This window comes from Netta rufina (genome assembly GCF_964035555.1).
Source record: "Netta rufina genome assembly, chromosome: 14".
NCBI lineage: Eukaryota > Metazoa > Chordata > Aves > Anseriformes > Anatidae > Netta > Netta rufina.
The window spans coordinates 19,150,759-19,174,001 of NC_140137.1; the positions used below are offsets into that span (position 1 = coordinate 19,150,759).

General features: G+C 55.8%; 2 protein-coding genes across 2 annotated transcripts in view; one reads left to right on the forward strand and one right to left on the reverse strand.

The window, feature by feature from the left end:
* The window catches only part of SEPTIN8 (septin 8), a 28,768-nt gene extending 16,483 nt beyond the window's left edge, over window positions 1-12,285 (reverse strand). The window contains exons 1-2 of the mRNA XM_084295275.1: window positions 12,226-12,285; window positions 258-372 (exon numbers count right to left, since the gene is read on the reverse strand). Of these exons, the coding sequence (XP_084151401.1) occupies window positions 258-372; window positions 12,226-12,255 (145 nt within the window). The 5' untranslated portion in view covers window positions 12,256-12,285. The remainder of the gene's footprint in view (window positions 1-257; window positions 373-12,225) is intronic.
* Window positions 12,286-19,574: 7,289 nt separating this feature from the next.
* Window positions 19,575-21,215, forward strand: SOWAHA (sosondowah ankyrin repeat domain family member A; the record flags this gene model as incomplete). The annotated part of the gene is made up of 2 exons (XM_084295390.1): window positions 19,575-19,826; window positions 20,061-21,215. The coding sequence occupies 2 exons, from the start codon at window positions 19,575-19,577 to the stop codon at window positions 21,213-21,215; spliced, it is 1,407 nt and encodes a 468-aa protein (XP_084151516.1).
* Window positions 21,216-23,243: the final 2,028 nt, after the last annotated feature.

Here is a 23,243-nt window from a genome sequence, read left to right on the forward strand (position 1 = left end):
AGGAGCAATTCTGGTCTGACCCACAAGGCTCAGCCACGTCCCTTGCACCCCCCTGCCTCTTTCTGTGCCTGCGCTGGCAGCCCCTCCACACGCCTCCTGCCCCTTTCCCTCGCTGAAGGCAGAAAGGGGATGTTAAAGCCTTTCCCCAGCCTCTCCCTACGTCACTGCCGAGGCTGTGTCCCAGCAGGGCTCCTCCAACACGGCCCCAGCCTCCCGAGGCCACCAGCTGAGCCCTGTCCCCGCAGGGCTGTGCTCACCCACGCAGAGGATGTTGAAGCTGAAGCCCTGCGTGACGGACTTGCTGACCAGCTGATCCGGGAGGCTGTCGAAGCCCACATGGCCCCCCAGGGAAAGGTTCCTCTTCTCTTCATTCTGGCAGGGAGAAAAAGACAGATTAGCAGAGCTGCAGGGACGGAGACCCGAGGGGAAGCACCAAGGCCATGGAAGAGGCACTGCACAGACCCCAGAGGCACTGCACAGACCCCAACACTGCCCACAGCACCCTGTGCTTTGCTGTGCTTCATCTCAAACCCTCTGACAGCCACCAACACAAGAAAGGAGAGGGGAGAGCACTGCTCTTACTGGGGAATTGCCTCAGAAAGAGCCACGCTACCGGGCTACAAAGCAAAGTAAATATTAGCACGAGTCCCAGCTCCATGCAGCTGGGGGTGGTTAACGAGGGAAATGCCCCCACTGTGTCTTATTGCTGCTGCTCCCCCTCCTCCTCGCCTCTTATTTTAAGTCCTGCAGCACAGAATTCAGCCAGACCAGCTCTGCCTTTCCCCTGACTCCCTGATCCTTTTTTCCTTCGCTGCTGCCCCAAGCCGCGTGCTTCTGTTTGCTCGGCGCGGGGCGAGGATCCCTCCGGCTCTGCCATCTGTGACCGCGCCGTTTTCCACTGCTGCTCTGCTGTTCCTGTTCCTGCCTCCCCCACACGCACTTTGTGTCTCCTTCTGTCTCCTCCCTCCCCCAGAGGGGATGAAGCCGATCACCTGTACGGGAAGCTTGGCTTAGAAACAACCACAGTCAGTGCCCAGTGAAACCAGCCAGGGACGGCCCGCCAGGTGCACAGGGGTACCAGGGAACCACACGGGTTCTGCAGTCAACGCCACTCCAATGCACTGCTCCAAAAGCCCCAAATAACAACCAAAAAAACCCCAAGCAAACAGCAGAAAGCCATCGAGCAGAAGGCAAAGGCTGCCAGAACGCAGCTGCGGTGCTGCAGGGATGGGGGCAGGCACCACCAGGCTGCTGGGCCACCGCGGCTCAGGCTGCTCTCTGCTCACTCCTGTGTCACCAGGAACCAAACTCGTCCCCAGGGCTTCACCAGGATGGTTTCAGGGGATGCCCCAGCCACAATCACCCCGTAGAAGGACCTTAACCACCCGCAGACAGGGAAAGATGGGGACAGAAGAGGTATCTGTCCTTTGCTTGGCTCAGGTTGTTCCGTGTCCCTGCCAAACCCAGCCTTGGACCACGGGGCTGCAGAGCACATCCCGAGGAGAGCCCTGGCTGGCTGGCAGACTTTAAATTAATTCAAGAGGAAAGCAGGAGTGACCTAATAAGCCATGTGCATCTCCCTGGGTCTGCAACGAGACTCCCAAACAAATCAGGAACCTCTCCACCTCATCTCCAGTCAGAGCCTCCTTTATCTCTCGGTTTTGTTACACAAACTGTTTAAATCACAAGAACCACTTGTAAACAGCCAAAGCAGCTCCTGTGCCCGACACACACACACCTTCTGGCTTCCTGCTCTGCTTGTTACCAGCTGGCAGAGGCTTTTAGCCCAGCTCTGTCCCTCGGGACTCCCTGGACAGCCACCGCCGAGCTGCAGGCGGCCTCGCGCAGGATCCTGCGCCGTGCCGGCAGGATCGATGCGCTCGTAACTACACGGAAACAGCCATCGTTTCAAGGCTTCCTGTGGCAGAGAGCGTGGCAGCTGAGGTTTCGAGGTGGCCAAGGGCTCAGCCGAACGCTAAGTGACTTGAGAAGGGCTCCACAGACCCAGGAACCCCCCAGCTCTGCCCCTCTGGGCCAAGGCACCCAGCTCCCTGCTCTGCGCTGAGCACCACCACGGCGAGCAGCTGGCTCCGGGGCAAATCAGGCAGTTGGACCACGACACCTTGCTGCTTCTCCTTCCAGACAGCAAACAGGAGCAGAGCCCAGCACAGAGCCTGCGATGCCGTTTTGGGAAGGAGGCTCACGATGCCTGCTCTGCTGGCGCTGAGTGCTGCGGCTCGCAGGAAGGTTTCCAGGCAACGGGCAGCGCCGCTCCAGCTCCTAAAGCAGGCTCCAGCAAGGCACGGCGGCACCAAAAACTCGGTCGTGCTTCAGAGAGAGCCCAGATGCATTTGCACAGGCCGTCTTTTCCTCTTCTTTTCAGTGTTTTGTTGCTGCTTGCTGTGGGACAGGGGTGCACTTACCCCAAGGGGCTCACGGGCTCGCCAAGTGGGCGCACCAGCGAGCCAGAGCTCGGGGAAGGGTTTCTGCCAGTGCCCTTGAAACGCACGGCTTCCTTTGATTCCTGTAGGCAGCGACAAGCTGGATGGAGTCCAAGGTGCTGCCGATCCCAAAGCTAAACCCCATTCGCTCTGCCCGCAGCTCGGCTGTCACTCAGGCTCCGGAGGCACCGCGCTAGGGCAAACAACGGCAGCAGAGACTGCAGGGTAACGGGGTAAGGAAGAGAAAACGGGAGAGGTTCTCTCTGTCTGTTCTTCCCATCCAACCCAGGAAGCACACGAGTGCAGCAGCCCTGGGAACAGGAGCAGTTCTGTGCAGAGCTGTGTGCTGCATCTACCTGGTGCAGCACAGAGCCCACCCACAGCCCCCTCCTGCAGCACCAGGACAGGACCACCGGCCCCTTCGGGCAGCTCCTGCTCGCCCAGCCCCGCTCCAGGACAGCCCGACACAGCTCACCTGCTAATAAAAACATCAAGGTCAGGCTCCGAACTGAATTCCTGCCAGCAGATGCAGCCAGCCTGCAAGGCTCGGCGTCTGCAATCAACCCAGAACACGAACGCTGCCGTAACGAGGGCAGCAGTCAGGCAGCAGCGTGAATTTTGTTTTGGTGTGTTTTGAAACAAGCTGAGAATTTCAGCAGGGCTTTCTCCCCGTTTGCTGAGGGCCAGGCCAGCCGTGTGCTCACCTCCCCTGCCCACAGGAGGCCAGGGCAGAAGCAGGCACAAGGGATACGTGGCACAGCCTGGCAGGAGCCACACAGAGGCACAGCCCTGCCCTCCCCGCTCACACTGGGCTCTGCAGCCTCCAAAGAGCTCCAGATCCCTCATCTCACGGCCAGGACAGTCGCTCTCCCACTTCTGACCGGGCAGCAGAGCCCATCCTGGGGCTGCAGACAACCAAGAGGCAGCCGAGCTTCCCTGAAGTCCACGTGGTCGTTTTGCAGCGTGGTAATTAAGGGCTCGTGATGGCTCTGAGCGCAGTTTTCCACTAGGAACAGCCCCTGCAGCCCTGAACACCGCCTCCCGGTCACCAGGGGATCCCGTGATGGGAGCTACTGGGGTTTTACCCACAGCCACGGGCAGCCGGCCACCAGCCACATGCCCCAAACACAATCCATCCACCCCTCACCACACGGGAGGCGAGAGGAGGCAGCAGAGAAACCAGAGAGATCCATTTCCAGGATTCCAAATCCTCGTCCCTGCAAGGTGTTGGCGCAGCGATCCCGTACAAGCCAGGCTCTTCCTGGAAGAGGCACTGATTCAAGCAACGCAAGCAGGGGCGCAGCCTGCGGCAGCCACCAACGTGCCAACAACGCTGCAAAAATACAAAAATCAACACGATCACGGTTTTCCTGCTTCACCTCCGAATTAGCAGCAGTTTCGCTCTGCGCTGTTACATTTTTCAAGGACTGCTCCCGGGAACAGCGGCTCTCCTGCTGCCCACACAGCCCAGCAGCTCCGCGCTCGGCACGCCGTCCTCCTGGAGACGCTGGCTGCTGGTGGATGCGCTGCCCTCCTTCTCCTCGCTCTCCTGCCAGGAGCAGCACGAGCAGGCTGGGACTTGGGCACGAAAAACCTTGCTGACATCGGCTGTTTAAGAAACAAAATCTTTTTTTTTTTTTTAAATAAGAAGCATAAGTCCTGAATTAACCTCAACAAGAAGCGTTCTTTGGTGACCACACGCTCGTGTTTGCTGCCTGCAGCAGCCCCCAGGGCTCTGACCTCCTGAAGGGCGCAGGTGAAGGCAGATCTATGAGCCAAAGAGTAAGCGAGCACCACAATCACGAGTGGTGATAAAACTATTTATTTTTTAAAGTAGGAATTTGGCACGAGGGAGTTGTAAATCCTCGCCCCTGCCACAGCAGGCTCTGCGCGAGCAGCTTGCGAACAGCTCCGTAAAACCAAGAGGGAGAACTACAACCCGCAGGGTTTGCCAGCTAACACCTGAACTGAGCACAACTCCTGGCTCCCACCCCGAGGGATAAAATAACCCCGCACCTCCTCGCTTCCCAGCCCAGGAGCAGCAGCAGCAGAGCAGCGCGTGAAACGTGTGGATTTAGCCAAATCCCAGCTGTACCCACATGCCACAAGTGAACTGAGTCACCGAGCCCTCGCCTCCAGGCCTCTGGGCAAACAGTGTCAGAAGCCAAACCCCGCGTCCCGGTGCCAGCAGGCACTCCCTGGGGCTCGGCCCGGTTTCTGGATGAGTGCAAAGCACCCTGCGAGTCACTCGCCCCTTCCGCAGATCCCAGCCCAGCCCCAGGTGCTCTCTACAGCATTCAAAATAGATCTCACACTTAAATACCATCTGCCTTACACATGCAGCAAGCGTGAGCTTGGTCCGTGGTCCTGAAGGCAAAAAAGGAGCACACCTGCAGCTCGGCTCATCAGCAGAGAGCTCGGCACCTCTTCGACTAACTCTGCACGCCAACACCACCAGTCCCGGGCAGATTTGCTGAGTGCAAGCACCTGACCCCAGTCTGACAGCCCTCAGCTGGTCCTAAGCACGTGCTTAGGATTCCAGACCCTCATTGTGGGGCACTTGGTAACCAGCCGGGGAAATGGGGGGAAGAAAAACAGGGCGAGAAGTTTAGATGGGGGGTGATGTTGATTTATTATGCTGGTTTACCACCTGTCTGACATTGGCAGCCGGCTGTGGCTGAGTTTCTCTGCTACCTTCCACTCCAGTCCGTCCTGCTGGCCCAACCTCAGATGGGTGGGCAGCTCTGCCTTCGCTGGGAGGGCAATAATTTTCCTCACCGTGGCAGCCCTACAGAGTCCTAAGCCATAACGCTGATGCCTGACACTCCGTCGGTGGCAGGGGAACCCCAGGGCCCTTCACGTGCTGCTGTTTCCCAACGCCCTGCACACCACAGCACACCCACAGGGCTGCGGGCAGGCCCCTCCAGCTGCTGCATGCTCACAACCAGGAGCTCCCAGCCCGCAGTGCAGTCCCCCAGTGAAAAGCTCCCGCTGACGAAAACAATCGCCAGCCCCCTTTAAACCGCTCTGCTCGGAATGCCAGGAATTTTCCCAGACACTCGAGCCTTTATTCGTGCTCCCAGCTGCACTCCAGGCGGGTGAAAACCTCACTGGAGAACCCAGATATGGAACCACCACCAAGACGTGCCCCATAAAACAGCACAGAGGCAGGAGACCCAAAAGCTGAGGTTTTCCCCTCAGGGCTAACTCAAGGTTACCCTGCCCGAGGCGATGTTTTCCTTGCAAGCTTTTGGTCCTGTTCTCGAGGGAGATGCAGGAGCCCTGAGAGCAGGGAGGGCAGCAGTGCTCAGCATCCTGGAGAAAACAAAACGAGCCCCGGAGCAGTGCCAGTGTTTCAAATACCCCGTGTGTCCCGGGCTGGCCTCAGGGCAGCACAGGCACCGCTGTGCATGGAGAAGGGCAGCGTGCTGACCACGCTGTGCTCACCTGCCCGCGGCAAGGCAGTCAGGAAGTCAAAGCAGAAAGCAAAATTCCTCCTGAGGAAAGCACTCCTCGGGCAAGCTCCTCGACTCCTTTCCTGTATCCAAGCTCCTGGTGCCAGGATGGAGTCTCGATTTCCAGGCACACCTTGTCCTGATGGCAGCAGCCAGGTAATGGGGCTCCCTCCAGCACCTGCGAGCAGCCAGCCCCGCTGCAGGCACTGCCTTCAGCCTCACCTCAGCCTCAGCAGCCTGCCTGCCTTCCAGAAGCAAAACCAAAGTCCTCCAGAGCCACACGACTTGGCAGGGGCTGAACACACCAGCTCCGACTTCCAGCGCTGGGTGTGAAGGCAGCACACAGCTCCTCGTTCTCCCTTACACCACAGCATCCGAGATGACACAGCCACAACCTGTGAAGGCAACATCGATGGAATTCCCTGCAAACAAACTGACTGCTCCTGGCTGAGACTCCCCTCCAGTTTTTTCTACTAAAAGCAAAATTCCACTTGCTTCCTTCCCATAGCCTGTTTTTTAACCATTTTCCTAAAACACCTGTGAAGTAATTAATTTATTGGGAGGGCTTTCTTAATTAAGGCAGGATTAAACCTGCATTTTGCCCTGTCGCAGAAGCCCTGGAGGAGAGCTCACGAAGGAGCCAAGGAGGCTTTGCGGGCATTACGCGCACGGTGCTTTGCAAACATGAACACAGCCTCAGAGAATGAGGAAAGTTGGTTAAGGCAGAGACTGTGGAACGAAAAATGAGAGACATTTCCTCTCCGATGACCTCAGAGGATGAGAAAGTTCAGCTTTCCAGCAGCCTGAGAATTCCAGCCCCCCCGAGCCACCCAAAGCCAAGCAGCATCCAGCACACAAACGCAGCTTCTCCTCCGGGCTGTTCACAGAGGACCCCAAATCAGGCAGCCAGGAGCACAGCACGCTGCCCCAGCTCCTTGCTTTTCCACGTTATCTAGTCACAGCGTGCTCAGGCTCCTGATTTCATGCAACTCCTCAATCAGCCAGGTCTGACAGAAGAATAATCCCATCCCTGTATCCACCTGGAGACTTCCCCGTGCTCACCAGCGGCGCTCCCAGCTCGTGTTCGTTTCCTTGTGACCATGAGGAAGAGGAGCAGAAATCCTTCCTGGTTCAACCAGGGGAAATACAAACATATGTGGGACGAAGCCGAGAGAGGAATTGAGCACCTGCCCCTACGAAGTGCCATGGAAAAGGTTTGGGGCCGTTTTGGGGGGGTGTTAACAAGGGGCCGGATCCCCACCGTGTAACAGCCCAGCTGCCGAACAGGCCGTGCTGGCGATCAGCCCCCGCGATGATTTGTTTTAGTTACCACTGAGAGTAAACATGCCTAATTCCCACATACGTTTCCAGAATTTATTGCCCGATTACAAAAAAAATAAAAAACTATTCTTTATATTTTTAGACAAGGGAACAGAGACCTTCTAATGGGAACCCAAGAGTTGGGGTCACCGCTGTCTCCTTTTTCCCTCCCGCTTGCCTTACGCAACCACCCCACGGCAGCTCCCAGGCAGGGCTCCCAGCCCCTGGACGAGTCTCCTTGGGACACTGCCTGGACGACAGCAGGAGGGGAAGTTTTACATCCCATGGGCATGCAGCTCCGAGTTAAACCACAGCCACCACGTTAACGAGCCGCCTGCTGGGTACCTGATTAACGCAGCCTCCGGGAAGCTTCCCGGTGCGTTAGCACAGAGCAGCTTCAGTCTGAAGACTCGAGGCCACGGGAAAAGAAAAGAAAACCTCTACCTGAAAAAGGCACGTGGGAAAAGGCAGGCTGAAGGGGCTGCTCAGTCTCTGTGAAACCACGGCATAACCTGCGTTCCCCAGCAGGAGCTGCAGAGGCAGGGGAAGGAAGGAGAGCGCTCCTGCATGGCGCAGCCTGCCCCAGCAGGAACCAACTGGCTTCTCACCTCCAAGGGATGCTGGAGACATTCCCCGAGTTGTTTCCTCACACTCATAACGTGGAGGTGGCACAGGCTCGGGGCAGCACCTCAGGCAGCAGCCAGGGAGGATGGCAGCAGCCCCAAAACCCCCTGCAGGGATCCAGCACGGGCGCTCTCACCTCATGCTCCCCGCTGCGATGCGCTCCCCGGGCTGTGCGAGGCACAGGGAGCCAGAGCTGCGCGCTCCATGGGAGCCTCTCTCGAGCCGTCTGACATCTCAGGAATTCCTCGTGTGTGGGAGACGGACGCTTCTTGGCTTCACAGAGGAATCCGCACATCTAAACAGAGCGCTGCCTCCAAACCCCCGACCCCACGGCCCGGCCAGCCGCAGGCTGAGGGCGCTGAGCAGGGAGGAACCTGGGGTGCCCCCAAAATCCCCCATCACACCACTCCGGGGGGTGCCAACTCCCCTCCTGGCTCTGCTTTGGCACCCAAACACCATGAGCTGGGGTAAGGCTGCTTGCAGCAGGGGGAGGCTCTGGACGGAAAGCACTGAGGAGCAGCAGCCCTGAGCTTTGGGATCATTTTTCTCCCTTGAGCTGCTCTGGGACTTTTACGTTCCCTGAATATTTGAGTCCCCCTCCGGCGCTTTTACAATCCCTTAAAATATTTGAGCGCCGAGCTTCAGGTACGAAGCTCGGAGCTCGCTGCAGCCGCAGGGACGTGGGGGAAGTGAAGAAGAGGCAGATGGGCGTCAGCACGGGGCAGGACAGGGTCACGTCTGAGGACTGCGGCTAACCCGAAACCAGCAGGGCAGCTTCTCCCATCCGCAGCCTGCAAGGTGCTGAGGACAGGTGCTGGTAACCCAAGCTAATCTCCTGAGCACGCCCCCACCCTGCACTTCTTCCCGTGGCCTCCCAAATTCCTCCGCTTCTTGCACAACCCGGGAGAGGCCACGGCAGCATCACGCCACTCCTTCCCCTCCCAGCCTCCGAGCCAAAGCAGCACGGGAAGGAGAGGAGCACGAGGAGCAGGGCAGCCACCGAGGGCACCGGGCGCTGCCTCGAGCCCAGCGGGGACAGCGGGGGCACTCGGAGACGGGGCTGCGTCCCTCCCCGCAGCTGGCGACAGCGCTGGCATTCTCCTACAGAAGATAATATTTAGGCAGCTTGTGGCCTTCCAGCGGCGCTGGGGACTGGCTGACAGCTGCCACCACAGCACTGACGCCGTGTCCTGACGCCGTGCCGGCCTCCTGAAAGAGTTATTCTTTCGGGCTTTCGTTTGTTTTGCCGACGCAGAGGGCACGCACGGCCCCAGCATTTGCCAGCTCACGTCCTTCCACCCACTGCCTCGGCGCTCGCTGCGATTACGAGCGGCTCAGAGCGGCTCCCACGCAGAACAACATGTTGCATCTCTTCTGCAAGAGGAAGGGATGCTCTGGATTCGCCACAGCGGGGAAGGAAAAACTATAAAAATCTCTTTCTGGGCAACGTTCGTTCCCAGCGCACAGCCCCAGAATAAGCGTTCAGCTGCAGCGGGCTGTGGTTGAGCTAATTGGGCCTGCGGTCGCAGCAGTCGGGGCTGGCTTCCTGCAAAAGCACAGGCGAGCCTCCCGGGGAGGGACTGCAGGGATTGGAGAGGCAACCACCAATTCGCCTGCTCCAATGGAAGCCCGTTTCCCCATCCCTCCTTCCCAAAAAAAAGCTCACGCTGCAGGCAGAGGAGCCGGCCAGGGCACGGAGGGAGAGGGCTGCTCCCGCTGGGCTCGCTTCCTGGTGCACGTCAGCAGCTCGGGGAAAAAATCTGTCGCTTCTGTTCGGCGCTGCATGGGGGAGCACCTGGATTTTTCCCAGGGAAAACCCTTCAGAAAGCTAAAGGTAAAATAACCGAGGGGAAGAAAATAAACAAACATTCACAGGAAACTTAACTCTGGAACTTCCAAACGGTGCCACCGGCTGGGCAAAAAGCAAGGAGGGGGAATGCCCAAATCCGAGCAAACCCCAGTTTCCACTGGAACTGAGTCACGGAAGCATTTCCCTCTCGAGCTTGATTAAAGGAAGATGTACGCCTAGGGTTAGGGCCAGCAGCCACAGGGCTTCTGGCAACCACCCTGGCACAGCACACAGAGCTGTCCTCAGCCCGCTCCGCACAGTCCTTCACCTAACGCTGACCCCTCACGCACCGCAGGGGTTGAAGCCTTGCAGTCAGTAAGAGAAAAGAGGAGCTCACAAGAAAACTTCATGCAATTCTGCTGCTGTTATCACAACTTGGGCAGCTCAGAGCTTCCCCTCCCTCCACAAAGTCAGGGCAGGACACGAGGCAAGGGCGTAGATCAGCTTCTCCAGCAGGTAACGCTCACACGTAGCTGCCAAACAGTCCCCAAGCCACCCGGCAGCTTGCTGCAAGGAACAAATCTCACTGTCTTTCCGGTGAGGAAGACGTTATTCATCTCTCCTCTGTGCAGAGCAGTGGTTTTTCTGACAAGACCTACTATGAATTAACACCTCTTGGTAAGGTGGCCAATAAAAGCCCAGCGACCGAGAGCTAATGTGAAGGAACCTCGGGGTGGCAGGAAGGCACCCGCACCGTGACCACAGCTCGCCCACGGCTGTGTGCGCATCCCGGGCCCTTCTCGCCGCGCACTGATGGTCACAGAGCCCTCGTCCACGCACGAAGTCACAGCCCGCACACCAGTCAGCTGTGACATCTTCAAAACGTACGGCATCACCTTGATCCTCAGCCCAACGTTGAGGCTGAGGCAAGCTGCTTGTCCCTGCCTCTGCTAGCTTGGTGCTTTTCAGAAGAGGCAACGGAGAAGGTCTGAGCTTGACGATACATAAAGTGTTTCATAACTGACCCGAACTCTCACCCACAGCCCAGATTACACAAAATCATTACTTGCTGTTTAAAGGGGGCTGTTGGTGAGTCGGAGCGTGATGAGGAGGCTGCAAGGAAGACACCCGGGTATGCAGAACTGATGCCTGCACACCCAGCCCTGACCACGGCAAAGGTGAGTCACGTTCCCCGGGGCAGACCAGCAGAAAACTGCAGCCTCCAGGGGCCGGAGCCGACCTCCCTCACAAGCAGGACATTCACAGAAACAAAGGCTGTCTTGAGCACCGCTGGTGCGATTCTGCTGCCTCTGAGGCAGCTTTCTATAGGCGAGCTTCCTTTCATTTGCTTTTGTTGGTCATTTCCAACAGCAGCACTTCAAGGGAACTTGATTGTGCTGGAGACAGAGGCATTCTGGAGGACTGTACAAGGGCAGCACGCATCTGGGGAGCTTTCAGAACACATTATCCAAACCTAAGGGTCACTACATTCCAGGATGTCAGTGTCAGCCGGACACTTAAAATAGCTTCACCAATCTGAATAGCCTGAATTATTGCACACCAGAAACCTCCTGCGGGGGCTTTTTCAACATTATTTCCCACTGCAGATACAAACAGCTGGTAAAAATAAATGAATTTATCATCGGTTGTTGGCAGTAGCAGACCATTCCCATTCAGACTTTACGCTCAGAGGCACAGCGCCATGAAGTGACACCACGAAAGCCGTAAGCCCTACAGAACAAACAGCTCTGAACACCTTCATCCCGAGGCCTCCACGAGTCTGCTGGGGGAGCAGCGGCAGCGCAGAGATGTGCACGGAGGATGAAGGAAAGAGAGCAGCCGGGACAGCCCTCTGCCCTGCACCAAATGGGATCAGGACGCTGCTCTCCCTGCTCCTGCCAGGCCCGAGGTTTTGGGCAGAGCTGCAACATCGTCCAAAGGCAGAGCTCAGCAGCGAGGCGCTCAGCCTGCAGATCCCTGTGAACCCACCCTCGCTCCCTGCACAAAGTAAGCAGATTTTCTCCTAATGGAGCCGGGCACCGAATTCACGCTGGAGTGCAGCCATTTCCCTTCGGTGCTCAGATGGGAGCCAAGCATCTTCGGGAACTTTTAGTTAAAAAAAAAAAAAAAAAGTGACAGAGCATTGACGTAAGCACACCAGGCGGTGAGGTGCCCACACCAACGAACCCAAGATTCAATCCCATTTTCCCCCAGGCTGGGCAACATTTAGGCTCTGGTAGCACCCCAGAAAACCCGAGCAGGCACCAGTAGAGCCCAGCAGGCTCCCAGTAGCGTTACACAGGACACAGCCAGGGCTGCCCCAGGGACAGTTGTGGTGTCCCCACCTTTTGCTGCTGAGCTCACCTCCATCCCCCAGCCCCAACTTTATGCTCTGCGGTTCCTCCATCGCCTACAGCCCCGCACACCCAGCCTGGAGCTGGAAACTTCAGCTTGGGCAGAGCAGGGGCAGCGGCCGGCAGCAAGGAGCCGCAGCACCGGGGGAGCCCAAACCCTGCCGGAGGGCAGCCAGGGCCGGGCTGGACCCCCTCGGTCTCCCCCGGTCCCCCCCGGTGTCCCCCAGCCCCTCGGTGCTCACCGCGAAGCGCTCCAGCTCGGTGGCGGCCATGGCCGGGGCTGTGTCCGCCGCGGGTGTTGGCGGCGGAATGGCTCCAATATGGCCACCGCCGGGCACGCCCCGCAGCCGGCCGGGGCGGGACGGGGCGGGACGGGGCCGGGGGGAACCGGGGAGGGACCGGGGGAGCCGCCGCTGCCCCCTCACGGACACCGGCGGGCACCGCGGGGCCGGGGAACGGGGCTCGGGGCAGGCCCGCGAGGGCCCCGAGCCTCCACAGCGGGGAGCGGGGCCGGGCCGCGGAGCTTCCCTGTGAGGGGAAGGGGCCGAGATCGGCGGCTCCCGGCAGCGGGGGGCAGCCAGGGGAAGGGGCTGGAGGAGCCCTGAGGGATGGAGGCGGTGGGCACGGCTGTGGCACACACAGGGGTGACACAAATGTGACACACACGGGTGTGTAACGCACAGATGTGGCACACACACAGATGTGTAACACACACACACCAATATTACACTCACAGGTGTGCACTGCCCAGGCTCAAGGCACACCCAAGCCCCCCAGAAGGCCCCAGGTGCCCCCCATGCCACGGCCCCACAGAAAGGGGTCACCCAGTGGGGCAATGGCCGAGCTTCAGTCCTGGGCTGGGAGCTCTGGGCTTGGAGCAAGCAGCTCGGCTCTGGGCTGGGCGCTCGTAGCCATTTCGCTGGGTACAGGAAGGTGAAGTCAAACCTGAGGGCTGCCAGGCTTCCCTCATCGCTCCTTCCAGCAGGAAGCACGAAGCCAGCTCCAGCACCCTCACCTTTGTAAGCCCCGGAGCCATTGGTATTGCACAAGCTGTTAGCACAGAGCAGCGTTTTTCTTGCTTTCTGGTGCCCTCTGGTGCAGTGCTCCTACCAGGGAGCAGCCGACCGGCGCCACGCGTTCACCGTCACGCAGCTGGGCACTACACCAGACCTTCACCCGTCTGCTCTCCTGGTTTGGCCCTAGGCTTTCCTCACCCTTTCCACCAGCTCAGCCCCCATGCCCTTGCCAGAGCGTAGCCCTGGGGGGCATTTGAGGCTCTGCAGCACTGAGGGAAGCAGTGGTGAGGGGATGTAACCACCTCCCTGGGACCCAACAAGGCAGAGCTCACCTGCACAGCTCTGTCTGCAGGATTTCTCCTCGTCTATTCAGGTGCTCCCAGCTCACCTGCAGCAGGAGTTCCAGCATCCTGCACAAAGGCTACAAACGCAGCCGTTACTTGATTATGATATAGTCAGAGCTTCAAGCAGCACCCCAATTATTAGGGAACAGTGAGCACCCTTGCTTAAGGCCTTTTACCAATTATTTTCAAAAGGTTTGCCAGATTTCAACGTTTTTGGCAAGATAAGGCAAGGGACAGATAGCCAACATCCCAGTTCCTTTCCATTCATCACCCACAAAAACACAGTCCCTGCAGTGCCCTAAAGCAGGACAGAAGCATTCAAAGACAACCAAACCTCAGCAAACAAATTAAAAGAGAACTTATGCTTCGTTATAATACTCTATGACCCACACTCCATATTAACTCCCATCTTCTCCCTTACCAGCTATTTACAATCTTTCCAAAGGTCTCTTGCTCCCACCACAATATAAATAAATGAGACCGCACTGCCCTAGCAGGCACTGAGTTGTGGCGTTACAGCAGGTGTGCGAGATCATGTTATTTCCCTACATCTTCCCAAGGCTCCTCAGCATCCACCTAAATCATGCTGCAGGAGCTCTGGGAAGTGCTGTTCAGCCCCGAAGGGGAGTGTGCTTATGCTGGAAGAGTAAAACAGGATATGAAAATGAGATGCACAAAGCTGAAGGGAGAGGGCAAGGGTCACCAAACGCAAGCGCTTAGAGGAATAAGAGATTACGAAGAGGCTGTTTTCTCCCTTGAAGCAATTTCAAAGCATTTCTGAGGATGTGTTATCCAAGTGATCTGCTTTCTGAGATATGATAAATCTGGTGCAGTTAAGAAACACTGTGTGTTTTTTTTTTTATCCTTCCTGAGTAGAATGCATACATCCAAATCAATTCTACAAATCCATACCCTTGTTCTAGTTAAAGACAAGTTGCGAAAATGCTGTACTTCTCTAAAGAGGGCACTGCTGAACACCAGATGCAAGAATTCAAGGCATAAAGGAAATTCCAAGACCTTGCAACAGATCAAGGGACAGCCCTGCTGCTGCTTGGCTCTCAGGTTGAGCTGTGGTGCTGGTACCTGCAGTCCTCCCTGCCTTTGTCTGCTAGCAGGCCACCAGCATAGGGCAGATCTCTGCCACAGGCAAGCATGGTGTAAAAGCTTGGAGTTATTTTTAAACACCTTGTTATTCCAACAATTTCAAAAGCTCCAGGTGCATAAAAACGGTCTCAAGAGAATTTTTAGTTTTTAGTGGCTCCTTTAACTGCTAGGACATCCGTTGTTATGCAAATTGTTCCTAATGACTCAGGAATTAAAAGTATATCGCAGTGGAGCTGGGTGCTCCTGCAAGGGTTCTAAACTCAGTGGAATATTTGTACCTGCTAAATGCACGGTGAATTTAGGTCAGATTGGGAATTGTCTACAGGCAAAGCGAGGAACCCAGGCAGGGCATGCAACGGACCAGAGAGGCATGAAAGCATCCCTGGCACCTCTGTCCCGGGGAGAGGGAAGGAAGATGCCCCTCGCTGCGTGACCTCTGGCATGGCAGCAGCACAGTTCTGGCGGTGGGGAGATCAGTAGCTGCTGTTCTTCACGTGGTGACCTTGGGTACAAACAACGAAAGTGGAGTTAAATAGGTGCTGTCTCAGACCTTTTCACTTCACATGCAGCCTCCCTGAGTGACCGATCATCCCCCTGCCACACGAATACTGTAGCAAGTCCAAGGCCTTCTGAAGATGGCTGCGTCCCTCAGGGCTGAGGAAAATCCTTGATCTTCAGACCCAGGTGGTGCAGATAAACAAACTCTTTCACATTTCTCAACGCAGGCCAGAGGAAGTAGCTTTTTGGTAACTATTTTGAATTACATCCTCCTGAGTAATTTTAGAAATCAAACGGTTTCACAGTTACTCTTCTAGCAGCACAACCACCAAGAACTTCATTAAACGTTCATTGGTTGTACTGACAATGCATGGGACTTGCAAGGATTTCCTACAGAAGTTCTATCTTTCTCAGCTGAAGTAAAGTCAACAGGAGCTGTAGGTCCATTTCCCCAGAGATGGCTGGAAATGGCCCCAACTTTCCCTGCTTCCTAATGCCTAAGGGCAGTATTACCACGCTGCACCTCATGCCAGGTTTGCGTTACCCTGTCAGGATCCCATCAAGTTCACAGGCACCACCTGAAAAACAGGGGATGTTTGGGATGGGTCCTTTCACCATCTGCATGGAACAAGCAGTATTTCATAAACACAAACCCTGAGATGCACAGAAGGCTGCATTTGAACGGCTGCTGTTGAGAAAGAGCCTTTGAAGTGGTTACTGAGGTCTTAGAGTTACAGCTGAACTTTGCTCATTCGTCTGAAAATACCTTTTATCTGCAAATAATCATCTCTTCCCGCTCCCCCTTTCCACCCCTTTGCAGACTTTTTGCTCAATTGTTTATATATTGAAGGTTGCTGCATTTTGCCAAGGAACAAAGGAAGAGCTATTTCCCTTCACAATGCATGCTCTTTGTTTCACATGAAAATATCAACAAAGAAACCGAAAAATCGTGAGCTTTGTCATTCTGTTTGTCCTGGGAGCTCTGCTTTCATTTCAGAGGAAAATAAGCTTGCCTTGGGGGACAAATCCCACCCACAGTCAATACCACCTAAGCCCCACCTGCCTGCACAGCAGCAGCACGCCATCCAGCCGAGACTATCCCCATATATTCCCTTTTTCTTCCTCTTTTGTTTCCAGTGTGGCGCCTCCTTTTCCTTCTAGCCCTGCCACACAGGAAGGAGCAGGGCCTGGGATACCACCTCGTTCAGTTTTGAAGTGTCAATAGAAAAAAACTTTGCTCTGAATCACAGAAACACGGTTTGGGTTGGAAGGGCCCTAAAAGCCCATCTAATTCCACCTCCCACCAGACCAGGTTGCTCAAAGCCCCCTCCAGCCTGGCCTTGAGCACCGCCAGGGACTGAACACTGGATGCTTTGCTTGATCTCCCACTTTATTTCCCAGGTTTGCATGCTGTGAGTAATTGCAGCCATGTAACCTTTACCTTCCTCCCCTGACAGGGTGCCAAAACACCCCAGCCTCTCTGCGCAATTTACTACATTGTCATGCCAATAGCTTGAAAGTTTGTGAAATTTATTCCTGGGAAAGGCAACACTTCTCAGTGCAAAATAGAGGCCAGCTCTCTAAGGCTTATGACACAGAATGAGCAAGCTGCAATATTTGTGTTTAAAAAAAGTAGCAGTAAATTGATTTAATCGTGGGTTTCTGTACGTTGTTTTTGTCCCAGCCAGTAAATTAGAAATATCAAGACATGTAACAGTTGGCTTGAAATCTCCTAAGAAGCAGCCCACAGCATTCCGTAAATAGCCCCACACAAAATATTTGCTTTATAAGTTTTTGGTGACACAGAAAAGAAGGTAAAACTTCTCATGTTTTTTTTAAGGCTGGAAATTCCAGATGACTGATAAGCATAATGCCCATGATGCTCTAAACTCATTTATTATGTAAATTAATACAATTCATTCAAAAAGCTTAATTTCTGCTGCACAGTCTGCTCAGAGGATGACCAGCCCTGAGTAAAACAAGAGAAGCTCACTGGGATCTGATCCCCCGGACTTGGCACTCAGCCTGAAAGGTGGGCAGCCAAAAGACAGCGGCAGATAAGGGACAGCACTGGCCAAAAAGGATGGAGAGAGGGAAGTTGGGAAAGAGACCTCACGCCCACTGACTGAGACTGTGAAAAGGAGCACAGCCACACGGCACAGCCTGCCCACAAAGAACGAGGAGAGCGTGCACGGGGCAGGTGCTTGGATGAGTCACTGGAAAATTACCTGGAGAAGGAGCTCCTCGCAACAAGGCGCTTAAACGAGAGGAACCAGTTCGCGCTCGGCACGAGGCACACTCGTAGACATCCGTCTTCCTCTTCATAGCCTCCTGGGGCTGTGCCTTCTCATTTTGGGGCCACGTGGAATGCCAGGACCTGCAGGGGGGAACAGCCCCAGTAACAGCCCTCCTCTGGGCCACAGAGAGGTGGTGGGACCTCGGCCACAGCAAGAGGCTTCCTGGGGCACAAAGGGCTCTCTGCAGGAAACCTCTTGGGGTGGGGATAAAACAGGGGGAGCTGGCAGCACCCTCATGGGTCCCAAGGGATACAGGGGTGCAGGGAGCTGACGCCTTCCTCAGGGCTGCCCACACAAGCACAGTACCCAGCACCTCCCCGCAAGCACCCACAGAAATACTGCCGGGGCCGTGCAGTCCCCTGCGTAGCAGCCAGCCCTAGGACAGAGCCTGCCGTGCTGGAGCCAACTCAAGCACCAGGAGCAACTCCTCCTGAAATATTTGTAACATAAGAAAATGCTTTACACAAAAGCCTATTCTTCTGAGTTATTTTCCATCCTCCTCTTGCTCATTTGCAGACATGAGCTATAATCCTAGGGTACGGCTGAAAGTTTGCAATGCAGAAATCGTGGACTGCTGAGGTTTTCTTATGCCTGCAACAGATTCTAGTAAGGAAAAGAAATCAACATTGAAACCAAAGAATAGCAATTAATTTTTGGATGCTTGCTCGTGATTAGCTCTCTACAGTAGGCAAGGCAGAACTGTGGGATGCCGTAAGCTAGAAAGCATTGCTAATACTCCAAAACACTACGCACTAGCAGCTCCCTCGGCAGAGGGCGAGGTTACTGTATATGCCACATCTAAAGGCAGTAATAAAAGGTGTGCGATTCACATGGAAATACTGAATTGCTACAATCAGCATGAAGATTACACGCTATTATGTGAAAGAACATTAGAGCAGCAAAATGATTTTGAGGAACTGGCTCGGTGCCAGCTTGTTAGCAAGAGATAAAATAGCTTCTCAGAGACCTGCACAAAGATGGAGCGAGCAGGAGGAAGGCTGCCAAGCAAAGACTGAGCAATCTGCAGGAAGGGACCCTTCCAGCACCAATAATGGGTGCGAAGAGGCAGAAAGGAGGTCAGCCCCAACGGGAAAGGAGAGAGGTTCCCTGCGTGGAGATCGCCGCACCTTGAATTGCCTTCAAAATGGAGACTTTAGCACCGGCTGATGCTCCATTTTATTCAAGCCCCAGGACGGTGAAAACAAAAACCTACTTTCTGTTTTTCTCCACCATCCTTGTGCAGTTACTTTTATCTGTCTTCATGCCACACCGACTCTGCTCATTCCGCGCTCAGTCGCTCTTGCTGTTTTCCTAGACAAACCGTTCAGTCATTCAGGAATCAATTTCGGGAGCTCAATTGCAACACTCAGCCGAGGAGAAAACAAGTTTGCAGGCTGAACGTCATCTCTCCAGCAGGGCTTCAGTCCTACTCCTTCCCCTGGGGAAAAGACATTTGTCTGAGGTTTTTTAACTGTAGAATTGAGAACAATAATTATGTTAAAAGAAGTGCTTTAGCAGAAGTAATTGATACGGCAGCACAGTTAGACAGCTTCCCTCTATGAAAAGAGAGGGTGTCTCCCCTCGGATGCACACAGAGGTACGGGCATGCTGTGAAGGTTTTGGCACGTGGACACGTGTACGGTGTGGATACGATATGGATAAAAGATAAACACAGAGAATAGATACGGTAAATAGCATCATAAGAAAATGAACATATTTCACAATGTTGACTTATTTTCAGTCAGAGACGCTGACCCAAAGGACTCGCAGGCGAGCCAGCAGCACAAGGGAGGGTTTTTGGGCACCACAGAGCTGCCCCTGCGGGGTGACTGCTAGCCAAAGCTCGCTGGGACTGAACCAAAAATGATCATTTTAGAAAGCTGGAAGAGGAACAAACCAACACAGCGTGTGCGCTGCCTGCGGAGCGGGCTGAGGGGGGTCCCCACCGACCCGGGGAAGGCTCGAGGGCTGCCTCCTGCCTACCCCGGAGCTCCGGGGCCACAGAAACCCCAAAATCCCCCCCGGGAGCCTCGGGGCCGGGCCCCTCACCTGTCGCCGGGGCCTCGGAGCCGGGCGGTGCCCGCAGCCCAGCGCCGCCCCGCGGGGAGGAGACAGCGGGGCCGGGCTGAGGAGGAGGAGGAGGAGGAGGAGGAGGAGGAGGAGGAGGAGGAGGAGGAGGAAGGCGGGCGGGGCGGCTCGGTCACCTCAGCGGGAGCGGCCGCAGGTGCCTGAAGCCGGAGGGGCACCGGGCAGCCTCCTCCCAGCACAGGGCGGCCTCGCTCCGCCTGGGGGGGCCGGTGGCGGAGCCCCGTCCACCTGTGGCGACTGCGGGATGGCGGAGCTCGCCCTCAGCCCCGCCGCCGTGCTGGGCTTCCTGCGGGAGCGCGGCGGGTGGGTGCGCAACGCCGAGCTGCTGGGAGCCTTCCGCCCGCTGCTGGAGGCCGCCGGGGACGCGGCGGAGCGGGCGGAGCGCCGGGAGCTCTTCAAGCGCTCGGTCAACGCCGTGGCCACGGTGAAGGAGCGCGACGGCGCCAAGTTCGTCGTCCTCAAGAGGCACCTGCGGCTCCCACCGCCGCCCGGGGCCGTCCCGATGGACGGCGGCGGGACCCCGCCTCAGGGGAGGCTCTCGCCGTCGCCCCCCGAGGAGCTGCGATTGCCCCCCGAGGAGCTGAGGTCGCCCACCGAGGAGCAGCCATCGCCCCCCGAGGCTCTGCAGTCGCCCCTGGAGGAGCAGCCATCGCCCCCCGAGGCACTGTGGTTGCCCCCCGAGGCGCTGAAGTCGCCCTTCGACGTTCTGCCATCACCCCTCGAGGAGCAGCCGTTGCCCCTCGAGGCACTGAAGTCGCCCCCCGAGGAGCAGCCGTCGCCCCCCGAGGAGCAGCCGTCACCCCCCGAGGTGCTGCCATCGCCCCCCGAGGTGCTGCCATCGCCCCCCGAGGAGCAGCCGTCGCCCCCCGAGGAGCAGCCGTCGCCCCGTGCCGTGTCCGAGCTCCGTGGCATCTTCCAGAGGAGCGGCGGTGGCGGGGTGCCCCTGCCCGCCGGCGGGTCCGGCAGCCGTCGGGAGCCGGTGCCCAAGCCCTGCATGCTGCCCGTGCGCTGCGTGCCGTCGCCAGCCGCTGCCCCAGAGCAGCCCAAGGAGCCCGGAGCCGCCTTGTCGCCCTTGCCGGAGGAGGACGAGGCCGGGTGCCGCTCGCCCAGCCTGCGGCGGGTCTCCAAGACGCTGCGGGCCAGCGAGGAGCCGGCGGCGGTGCCGCTGGAGGAGGCCGAGCACCGCTGGCTGGTGATGGCGGCCGAGGGGCAGTGGTCCCAGCAGCTCCACGGGCTGCTGCTGGGCGACGCCAGCCTGGCGGCCCGGCGGGACTTCATCTCGGGCTTCACCGCCCTGCACTGGGCCGCCAAGAACGGCAACTGCGACATGGTGAGGAACATCATCGAGGTGGCGCAGAAGGAGGGCACGCACGTCGACGTGGACGCCAGATCGCATGGCGGCTACACGGCGCTCCACCTCGCCGCCATGCACGGCCAGGAGACCGTCATCAGCATGCTGGTCCGCAGCTACCACGCCAAGACCGACCTGAGGGACTACAGCGGGAAGAAGCCGCACCAGTGCTTGAGGGAAGGGGCCTCCATTGCCATCAGGCGCTTGCTGGGGGACCCCAGCCTCGAAATCACGGGGGGATCCTCCCTGCCCATGAAGAAGAGCACCAAGATCGCCGCTTCCATCCTGAGCTCCACCAGCACGTTCCTGGGGGTCATATCCGATGACATGGCTTTCTATGACCTCACCAAAGGCTTGAGGAAGCCTTCGTCCCTGAACAAGCTCCTGGCTGCCACGACAGGCCCGAGGAGGAAGCCAAAGACCAGAGGGGGCTTCCCTTCGTATTGTTCCCTCTCTGAGGTGGTGGAGGAGGAGGAGCAAGAGGAGGTCGTTGTGAAACGCCGGCCGGTCTCCGAGCTGTTCTTTGGCCACTAGCCACTGCCTTCTGGGGATTGGAATTGTTCAATACTGTGACTGGGGGCCTTGGTCTTCTCTTGAAGAAGTAAATTAGATTTCTTCTCTCTGTGTCTTTCTTCTTAGAAGTAAGTTCCAGTGAGCCAGTAACAGGGTCTGGCTCAAAGGCCGCCAGCTGAAACCCAGTTCTCAGAAGCCTGAGGGAAGGAGACTGCACAGGGAACGTTACAGACAGTCCTTGTGCCCTGCTGATGCATTGGCGAAGGCCACAGACTCTGTGTAGACAGGTTAAAATGCTTAAGGTGCAGCTTCCTTGGTCTGTGCTCCTCAGCCGAAGAGCCAAACTAAGGTAAAGAAGTGTGGATTTTACACTGTGAACAGCAGCCTGGGAGCCGGCTGCTTGAACACGGCTTGTTACCTAGCAGGCTTGCGTTCGAGGAAAGATGCATAGTTTTCTATGACGTTTCTGAATGTTTTGGTAACAGAGGAGGAATATTTCTATTTTAAAATTGTGTATTTTCAAATTGTGTTTTTTTCAGAACGAGATTTCTCACTACCAGAAATACTAATGTGTCTTAATTGTTGCCTAAAGCATTTTATTAGATTAAGAGGTTAAAAAAGAAAACACCCTCATTGCTCAGTCACTCTGACCTGTCTACCTCAGTGTGAAGCCTAGGTTAGCTTTTTTATTTTTATTTTTCCTCTTCCTGAGGGACTTTTTGACCAGGTGGTACTAACCATGTCTCAAAACTGTGAATGCTTAAACTGACTGCAGTGCTATCGCTTAATCTGAGTGAAAACCTTTTTGATGTCTGATAGCAAAAAACTGAAGTGGAAAACCAGGACTCCGATCCTGTGCAGTGTGAGTAGCCAACTGGAAACCGAGTTAGGCTTGTACATCTGATTCTTTTTATTTAAAATCTGAACTTTGATTTTGGACTACTTATGAAAATATTTATAAAGAGATTGGGCTTTGTTCAGTGGGTGTTTCATGATAAGATGTCTGCATGACCTCTTAACGTGTATCTCAACAGCATGAATCACGGATCTAAAACTCACTTTTCTTTTGTATTATAATTGTTTTATATAGAGAGAACGACGTGTAGCTCCAAACAGCATGCTAACTGCGAGCAACACATTTGCCATGAGATTGTTATTATTTTTTAAATTATGTGGCTAAAGTTAACCTGAGACGAAGAGGCAGAGCTAAGAGAAACTGTTTGGTTGCTTTGCACAGTCTGCTAAACTGCCTCATTTTTCATCTAAAACTAACAACAAAGCTGCAGAGCTCAGAGGTGACAGCGGTGACTAAGTTCTGTGCTTGCCATGCTGCTGTCACAGTCAGGTGTTTGGGTTTCTGTCCCAAACACTTGTTTGCGTGCTTTGCCTCTCTGAGTCAGTGACTCCAGGAATGTGGATTTTGGTTTTTGTTTCCAGCCTTGAATTACGCCTCGTGCTTCCTCTTGTTGTCTGTAATTGGCTTCCCCCAAACACTCTAGGACCGTGCAGGGTGTGGAGGCGCTGCCTTTGTTCCCTGCAGCGTCGGCCCCGCGGTCCCGGCGTTGGTCGCTGAGCGCAGAAAGGTCCGAGCCAGCTGCTCTGGGAAGAGAATGGGATTATTCTGCACCCGTCTGCTTCCGTACTGAACTAATTAAGGTGTTACGCAATGTTAATGACCAAGCACCTCATGACTTCTATGTCTGGAGTAGGGTTAAAAAAAAAAAGTTCTGTTTGCTCCGTGGCTGGTGGTGTGAGCAGTGACCGGTGCGGCCGTCTGAAACTGCGGGGTGAGCTGCAGAGCTCCAGGAAAAATGTCTGTCGCTCTGTTTTAAAAATCCTTTCTCAATTTAGTGACATTAAACACCTTTCTGCTGTAGCTTTTGAAACCACGGAAGTGTGCGTGTGTGTTTGCCTTACCTCTGAGGCGCCCACAGAACTGAGGCTGCCTCAGTGCGAGTTGGAAGCCGTCTCTGGATTGACTCAGTCTTATTTGGGGGTTTGTTATGAATAGGTCTGGTGAAGCACATAGTCACAGCATGTGGCTGAATT